The sequence below is a fragment of the Nymphalis io genome, chromosome 1, assembly GCF_905147045.1.
Source record: "Nymphalis io chromosome 1, ilAglIoxx1.1, whole genome shotgun sequence".
Classification (NCBI taxonomy): Eukaryota; Metazoa; Arthropoda; class Insecta; order Lepidoptera; family Nymphalidae; genus Nymphalis; species Nymphalis io.
Genome location: NC_065888.1, coordinates 15,474,065 through 15,483,682, shown reverse-complemented (window position 1 = coordinate 15,483,682; position 9,618 = coordinate 15,474,065). Strand labels below are relative to the sequence as shown.

Here is a 9,618-nt window from a genome sequence, read left to right as displayed (position 1 = left end):
CATTATTTACAGATAGAATGGAATACTCTTCCATTGTTATGTCGACGCCTCACATAGAAGATAATGTAAAGGCCTTGGTGCCGATGGTTACTCAAGATGAGTTTGAAGCAGCTTTGTCAAGGCTGCGTTCCAAAAACGCAGCCCCTGGACCAGATGGGATCTCTAGCTGAATCTGCCTCAGTGTCCTGACGCTCGATGCATTTGCTACAAAGTTCAGGTGTACTTTTTCGTCTTGATTAGAGCAAGGCCGTTTCCGACCACAGCGGATTATGGCTACGAGAAGCATCAGAGGATACCGAACAATATCCTTTCTAGCAGCATGCGTTTTCGCTGGTTCTCCATCTTGGGATTTGGAGGAGAAAGTTCTAGCTGAGACGTATTTCTGACTGTCTGAATGCCGTAGACGTAATGTTTTTTACACCACAATAGAAAAAAAGGGTCAATAAACTTTCTATGCTTATTCGAAACTGGGAAGAGAGACGGGCCGAGCCCACTGCAGGCCACTCTACAATAAAAGCAATTCGACCGGTCCTTTTCAAATGGTGTGCCCGGCATGGCAGGAATCGAGATGGCACTTGGTTGCAGCTGTGGGAGAAGACTTATCGCTACCAGCTGTGGTAAAGTCCATACTAGACAGCGAAAAGTCTTGGAAGGCGATGATAACCTTTTGCGATAGTGTCATGAAGCAGAAGAAGGCGGCGGAGAGAGAAAGGGAGAAAGATGCATTCGCAGATCCGATACGCCGAAGAAGAACAGGGTACGGATGGCGTCGCAACGCCAACTAATTACCTCCATAAAGAGAACCTCCGGGCAATGAAAAGGGGGAGTTCATTGCCTAAAGCATAGGGTCGAGAAACATGTGAGCATAACCTGCACATCCCAACAGGTGTATTTAACATTGAAGGGTTCGATTAAAGAACAGCCACAGGTGGAGGCGCGGACGAATGCGTTATCGTACCCGCAACTTCGCTTAGTATAGATCGTAGGAACTGTGGTGGTTTTAGTCGGTAAGAGTCGAGGATTATGACGGACTCCATGTATCATTGTTACCTTATCCATGAGGATTTCACCACGATAAAAAAGGCTAAGCTGAGCCAAGTTAAACGTAACTGAGCCGAGCTACCCGAGTTGTGCCGAACTGAGCCGAGCTGAGCTGAGCTGACGTGAATTTTGCGTTACAAAAAGTATAAAAAGCTTTTTTCCTAATGTGGCAAGACTTGTTTGCAACTAAAAGCATCGTGTGTTGTAGAGATTCGATCAATATTTTTTATATATTTTTGTGCACATCTATTACATTTAAAAGATTTAATAACTTAATATTGAAACCTTGGTTGCAACAAAATTGTTTAGTTGGTTCGGAATACCTATAATTATTACAGTCGACAACAGTTGAATGTAGTTAATATTTAAACAGCGTCAAGTAACGAGGCGGAGTAAAGGTTTTAACCAGTTATTAAGCTGTTAACCGACTCAACCGAGCACTGTAATTAACAAGAAGAATTGTCTTTATACGGGACTGTAATTAGCTCATACTCGTCGTAGAACAAAGCTGGACAGTGACTGTTCTTAGCGACGAACAAGATAATTACTTTGTACGACACTTGACCGGCTGACCGGGAATAAAACGGTTTTTTTGAATATTTATACAGATAATGTATAATAAAATATATATATTTTAAATAGTTTTCAAGTATTCTTTAATTTTACTTTGAACTAAATGTGATAATTCAATGATAAAAAAATATTCTTAGTTTTAATATATACTGAACTATTCGTAAACTGTGCATTGCAAAGCAAACGATAAGAAGTACTATTGCAATTACGAGTATTTAAGCAAAAGCCAAATTAGCAGAAACTTGATTACAAAGCCCGTCTATTTATTTTCTATTCCTTGAGATTTATTAATTTCTTGCCTTTGATATTACATTTACTATTGAGTTCGAAATTGATTTAATAATAATTTTAAAGGTCTGCTTCATGGCAATGCGTGGCAGTACATACGGCGCTTCTCCAAAGCGCGGGGTACATGCGATGGCGCTCGGGAAGTGCGTTCGCCGTGCGCGTTCACGCCGGATACCGCACCGTCGTGCTCGCAATCACCTCGATTTATCTACTGCAGGAATGTGTCTATGCGTATCAGGAGCGTAATGATATGACGAAGCTTTCTCGGGTCATGTTCCTTCTGCTTTGTCATATCACCTCCATAGCTAAGCAGATTGTATTTCACACGGATGCGGATCGGATCCATGAAATGATTCAGAGTTTAAATGGTACGTTTCAAGGTTATCAACAGACTAACATAAAGCAAACACAGTCGAAAGTAAAGAAGAAAATTGCTTATATATTTAAATTTAAATGAAATACAATAATGCTTTAAACTTTTTCCAAAAAACATTAAGATCCCATTTATAACGAGTCGAGCGGATATGCGCAGTCGCTGCTGCACCGCACGGCGCGTGGCGCTCGTTTTTTGCTGAGTGCATATACCGGCTGCGCCGTGCTCACGTGCATGCTTTGGCTGTTATTTCTTGTGATGCATCGCATCGCTGGCCGGTCCGTCGAATTTCCATTTTGGACAGGCTTGCACACAGACAGACCCTTTGTGTAAGTCGTTACTATGTTTTTTTAAAGCAGTGATACTTATAAAAGGCGTCACATTGTGAAATAGCTCAAAATTGCATACTATTGCGTATTATTAATTTAATAACATTAATTTTGACGAGAGAGAGAGATATATTTGAGAGACGAGATATTGCATAAGATCTCCGATACAAATCGAGTTTTATTTCTTATAGATTTGTGCTGGTACTACTGTACTCATTTTACGTCACGACTTTAGTCGGTATTGCCAACACGACAATGGATGCCTTAGTGGCGACTATTTTGTATCAATGTCAGACTCAACTAAGAATTCTAAGGTATGTAAGGCAAACGATTACTCAAACTAAGAAGCTTTAAATAGATTATACTATAGTTTTTTTTTAGGAATGACTTTCAGTCGTTACCTGAAAAGGCTAAAAAACTGAGCAACAGAACAGGAGAGAGTTACGAAGCAGTTCTGATGTCTTTGTTAGTAAAGTGTTTTAACCACTATAAGCGAGTAACTGAGTAAGTAAGACTAAGAAAAAATACATTTTAAATGTTAAAATTTTCAATACAAATACTCACAAAAATTCCCCAGGACTGCGCGACTACTACAAGATATTTCGGGCGTAACTATATTAGTGCAGTTCGGTATTGGAGGCTGGATTCTTTGCATGGCTGCCTATAAACTAGTCAGCGTAGGTCAATTCGTTTTTTCCTCACTCGTAAAGCCGTATTCTAAATACTGAGTCGATCTAATCATTGTAAATGTTTTCAGCTAAACATATTAAGTATAGAGTTTGCGTCGATGGCGCTCTTCATCCTTTGCATTCTCACGGAGCTCTTCCTCTACTGCTACTACGGGAACGAGCTAACGGTAGAGGTAAGGTTGCCCTATGCTACTCCCGGCATTTACGACTCAAAGCAAGCAGATAGTAATTGCGTTCGGTCGTAAGCAGAGCGACCGCATCGTGTGTTCGGTGTACTCGATGCAGTGGGTGCACACGCCGCACCGCTTCCGTCGAGCGCTGGTGTTGCTGATGCAGTTCATGCGTCGTCCATTGCGGCCCGCCGCCGGACGCGTCATACCACTCTCCCTGGACACTTTCGTTAAGGTAACCGACGCACGGATGTCTAGAAATAGTTGATGGATAAGCAATTTAAATTCCCACGTGACGAGAATAATTAACGACCTTTTTTCAGATTCTTAAATCTTCTTACACATTCTACGCTGTTCTTCGACAAACGAACAAGTAAAGTAAGATAAAACATTAAAAAAGATCGGAAGAAAAACTGATGTAGATTAAAATTACTAAAAATTAAATATTTCATAAATTTGTTGTCGCTTAAATGAATGATATTGCTTACAAATTTGTTGTCATTGGTCGTGAACTGTCGATGTTATCCTTAAGTAAACGTTTTCTTATGAAAAACTTATATAAGGGTATTTGTATGAAATCAGATGAGATTTTATTAAACTTTATTGAAACAATATTATATTATGACAAATAATATTTTTTAAATTAAATTGACAAACTGACAAATGGGCTACCGTAAATGGTCATAAACGTCGACAATATGCCACACGCCTTGGGAACTAAGATGTTATATTATGTCCCTTATGCTTGTGATTACAAGGGCTCCGGTTCCGATATAAAGGATGCTTTACCCTTCAAACCGTAACACAACAATAGCGCAATAAGCATTGCTGTGTGGCAGTAGAATATAATATTATGAAGAGTCGGTGGTGCCGTCGACGGGCTCGCCCAAAACCCTACTACCAAATTACTGAACAGATAGCTCTGTCATTTGCCAAGCTGGTTAATAAAGCTACATTTGTTTACATTGAGATACACTTATATCAAGTCCCCTTTATACATATAAGTATAAATAAAAAAAAGTGCGGTCGAAGGAACCCCGTCAGGAACGAAGCGCTTTGTGATATTTTGGAACGAAGTTCTTTTACGCGGCTTACGGTAGAGTGAAATGGAAGCGATCGAAGGTCATGTCGCATAACGAAAAAGCGTTCATACTTTGCCTACCAAATGCTACTAAATGCGATGCGTTGGGCGACTGGGCAGTGGGCGTTCGAATTCAATATTGCGTGAGCGCTTCTGGAGGTAGGACCAATGCCGAATTTTTGAGCGCCAAACCACGCCAAACGATAGAGCGTGAACTGTATAGTGCGCCTACCATTTTGTTATTAATTAAGTTAAATACTGAAATATAATTAAACTCAATCAAAATCATTAATTTTATTTAAAATACTTACCTAACGTTCTTTAATATACAAAAACAAAAATATAAAGGTAATACAAAACCATATATGACCAATAGCCGACTACGGCTTATGAGGCGCACGCAAGTGCCCTCCCATTATAAACTTTGTTTAATTGGAGGGGTAAATTATTAAAATATTACTTAAAATGGGAATTGCTATTTTTTTAATTAAGTTAAATAATTAAAAATAAACACTCAATCAAAAGAATTAATTTTATTTGAAGCGCCGGTTGGCGTAGTTGGTAGATACTTGCCTTTTGCGCCGCAAGTCGTGGGTTCGGTTCCCACCCAGGACAGACATTTGGGTTTATAAACATGTATGTTTGTCCTAAGTCTGGATGTCTATATAAGTATTAACAAAAGAAAAGTAGTATATCAGTTGTCTTGTTTCCATAGTACGAGCTCTGCTGAGTTTGGGATCAGCTGGCCTTGTGTGAATTATGTTCCAGGATATTATTATTATTTTTTTAATTATTATTATTATTTAAAATACTTACTACTAATGTTTAACGCTACTACATAACGCTGTTAAAAATACAAAAACATTTTTTACGGTTGATGTGTAAACAACAGTGAAATTAATTAAAAACACATTGAAAGTAGTTAAAAGCACATATTAAAACTCAAAAAAAAATTAACAAGACGGAATGGTACGTCGACAGTGGCGCGAGTGCGCATATGTGAACTGTGAACAAACATTTGATAAAAAACATGAACCTATCGACGTGTTTACCAGGAATCGTCGTGGCTAACGAATCAAAAATGTCAGTTGATTGTTATGGAGATGTGGACATTATTTCAAATTTACAATGTCATATAACAGTGAAGAATGTAGTATGCGTGCCTGGTATGACAACTAACCTGTTGTCAGGTAGCGAGCTTATCAGGTATGGTAACAATGTTGTATTTAAAGAAAAACATTGTTATATTTATGACAGAAGTAACGCTTTAGTTGTTTAGGAGGTGGACGTAGTAGCAGTAAAATAAAAACTTCTTCTTATTGTAGAACAGTAGAAACGGTAGAAATCGTGGAGTAAAGACGTGTTTCAATAAGTCGGCAAGTTGAGTTGTTTTCGTGAAAGAAGTGTAACCAATTGAAGCGATGATTATTATATGAAGATAATAAATATAAAAACAGCTCTTTTAAGAGCTTGACATTACGTCATACTACGTCATTGCATGCTGCTTCTTGTTTCAAATAAACAGCTCTTTTCAGAACTATTCATTGTTTCAAACGATGACGTCATATAATGAGGCAAGCGAGGCGTGTGTATTTTTTTTTTACTATTAATAGGCCAGCGTTTGACCGTTGACTTGCCTGATGTTAAACATCGACATGGTCTAAGATGTAGCACGCTTACCTATAAGAAACCTGTTTACTCTGGATTTGAAGACACCAACATTGTACCTATCGGGAAATACGGACTCAGGCAAAGCATTCCAAAGTTTCGCAGTGCGAATGATGAATGTAGACTCAAAGCGCTTCGTACGTAGGCGGGGAATTTCCACTGTGTACCTATGGTGCTTTGGTCGTGTTTGCCTGGCCGTTCGATAGTAAAAAGGGGCTGGAGGTATCAGTTCATGTTATTCCTGAGCACATTCTCCGAAACGTATCCGATAGAAGACTGAAATATATTATATTCTTGTATTCTTGTTGCTATGCGTACTGCTACAGTTGCAATAGCTGATTTAACTGATGGTGGACTCACATCAATAGTCAAGACATGAACAAAATGAAGAATGGCATAGTAGATGGCCTTTCATATGAAGGTTCATTTGATATAACAAAAGCAGAATGTATGACGTGTTGTGAAGGAAAACAAATGAGATTACCTAACATGAGAGAATTCTCATATTGGTGAAAGAAGTACAGAGACTTGTCATCGAATACACAGTGATTTGTGTGGACCAATGGAGGTCAATTCTCTCAACGGCAGTCGGTATTTCATGCTTTTTATAGACGATTATAGCAGGATGACTTTCATTTATTTTCTTAAACAAAAAATGAAGCTGTAAGTAAATTTAAAAAATTTAAATTTATGATTGAAAACCAACAAGGAAAGAAAATAAAGATTTTTCACACCGATAATGGACTTGAATACTGCAATAAAGAATTTCAAAATTATTTAGAACAGTTTGGTTTTATTCACCAGAAAACCAATAGTTATACACCTGAGCAAAATGGTATCTGCGAAAGGGCTAATCGCACAGTGGTTGAAAAGGGCAAATGTCTATTGTACGATGCAAAGTTGGGCAAGAGATTTTGGGCGGAGGCCGCCGCAACAGTTGTTTATTTAAAAAACAGGTCCATTGCGTCAGGAGTACCGAAGACGCCTTATGAGTATGCTTGTTCGTCGGGGCGGATGTTTGTTGTCACCGATTGCGCTGCTTGGAGGACCCCTCCTTCTCCATGTTGGTGGTACGTGTGGACCTGGTTCATCAGAGTCGAGTCTACGTGTGCCTCTACAGATCCCACAATGGTGACTTGGAGACAAGCCGATTATTTGACCATCTTAGTCGGGTGGCAGATGCTGCGCAAGAGCAGTTTCCTAACGCGGAATTGGTGTTTTTGGGGGATTTTAATGCTCACCATAAATCATGGTTGAAATCCCTCAAAACTGACCATGCTGGAAGAACTGCTCATGCTTTTGCTCTCACACACGACTTGACCCAACTGGTTGATCAGCCCACCAGGATCCCAGACATTGATGGGCAAGCGCCGTCTCTACTGGATCTTCTGCTGACTTCTCACCCGGTGGAATATCAGGTTGTGGTTCAAGCTCCACTTGGTACTTCGGATCACGGCCTTATATCTACCAAAGTGCCACAGGCCAAGCTGCCGCCATCAGCGGTATGCAAACGTCGCGTTTGGCACTATAAGTCGGCAGATTGGGACGGTATGCGCGATTACTATGCGTCAGTCCCTTGGAAGGAACGTTGCTTCAGTGGGAATGACCCGACAGCTAGTGCCGCTGCTGTTGCTGACGAGATCATGTTGGGAATGGAATACTACATTCCTAGCTTAGATCTCGTCAGTAGGGGTACGCGTAACCGTTGGTTCACTCGTGAATGTGCCGACGCTGTATCATCTAAGCAGGCGGCATATCGCGCGTGGATCAACGGCTGCATTAGCGGGGCATCTAACATTGACTCACTGAAAGCAAACTACAATAAAAATTCCAAGTCCTGTAGGAAGGCATACACGAGAGCGGATGCACAGCGCATTGTACAGATTGGTCATGACCTTATTTCGCATCCTAGGGGCTCCCGTAGCTTCTGGCGTCTGACCAAGTCTGTGCAAAATAATTTCTGCCAACCTTCGCTGCCACCGCTCAGAAATCCGGACGGATCGCTAGCTCACAGTCCGCAGGAGAAAGCCTCTGAAGACCTGAGAAGACCTCCTGGCTAAACTCTTTGCCGACAGCTCTGTGATCGATGATTGTAGTGCGCAGCCACCAACAATACCTTCATGTGGCCACACGATGCCTGACATCAAAATCAGGCAACGTGATGTGCGTGCGGAGCTGCAATCACTTGATATACGGAAAGCTAGCAGTCCTGATGGAATACCAGCCATTGTGCTGAAGAAGTGCGCGGCGGAGCTGTCTCCTGTGTTAACGCGCCTGTTCCAACTTTCTCTCTCTTCGGGATGTGTGCCGGAGGCTTGGAGAAGAGCTAATGTGCAAGCGGTTCCCAAAAAAGGGGATCGGTCTGACCCGGCAAATTATCGACCAATAGCTATCACCTCAGTACTTTGTAAGGTGATGGAACGGATTATAAACAACCAACTGATCCATTACCTAGAAGATCACTGTCTAATTAATGATCGTCAGTACGTGTTTCGACCAAAACGGTCCACAGGTGATCTTCTAGCGTACGTAACACACCTCTGGGGTGAAGCTATCGACAAGCATGGAGAATCGTTGGCTGTCAGCCTCGATATCTCCAAGGCTTTCGACAGGGTCTGGCACAGAAGTCTTCTCTCCAAGCTACCGGCATTTGGTCTGCCTGCTCAGCTATGCACCTGGATTGCCAGCTTCCTACACAAGCGTAGCCTTCGTGTTTTAGTAGATGGTTGCGCTTCACAATTCTATGTATTATATTCACTGGTGTTAGGGCTTTGTGCAAGCCCGTCTGGGTAGGTACCACCCACTCATCAGATATTCTACCGCAAAACAGCAATACTTGATATTGTTGTGTTCCGGTTTGAAGGGTGAGTGAGCCAGTGTAATTACAGGCACAAGGGACATAAAATCTTAGTTCCCAAGGTTGGTGGCGCATTGGCTATAAGCGATGGTTGACATTTCTTACAATGCCAATTTCTAAGGGCGTTTGGTGACCACTTACCATCAGGTGGCCCATATGCTCGTCCACCTTCCAATTCTATAAAAAAAAATAAAAAAAAATGTAGTGAATGCTGGGGTCCCCCAGGGATCTGTGCTATCTCCCACACTCTTTCTTTTACATATAAATGATATGCTCTCCCTTGGGAACATACATTGCTATGCAGATGATAGTACAGTGCATGGTGGATACCACGGACGTGCAGTGGCTGGGCGGGCGGAAACTGAGAGGAGAGGCGGGAGAATCTTGTCATTGAACTCGATAGGACGTTAGAGCTCATTGCCAAATGGGGTTCTGATAATCTTGTTGAGTTTAATGCCAAGAAAACACAGGTATGCGCTCTCACAGCGAAAAAGTCACCATTTTACCCTCATCCCTCCCTCTGTGGCATACCGCTGATGATACAAAGCA

At 41.3% G+C, this 9,618-nt stretch overlaps 1 protein-coding gene across 1 annotated transcript; it reads left to right on the top strand.

Annotated features, from left to right (window-relative positions):
• The first annotated feature begins 2,011 nt into the window (after nt 1–2,011).
• LOC126781838 (odorant receptor 94b-like) lies at nt 2,012–3,840 on the top strand. Its single transcript, XM_050506931.1, has 8 exons — nt 2,012–2,270; nt 2,400–2,604; nt 2,796–2,918; nt 2,986–3,108; nt 3,182–3,281; nt 3,362–3,466; nt 3,543–3,698; nt 3,787–3,840. The coding sequence occupies exons 1-8, from the start codon at nt 2,027–2,029 to the stop codon at nt 3,838–3,840; spliced, it is 1,110 nt and encodes a 369-aa protein (XP_050362888.1). The 5' UTR covers nt 2,012–2,026.
• The last annotated feature ends 5,778 nt before the right edge of the window (nt 3,841–9,618 follow it).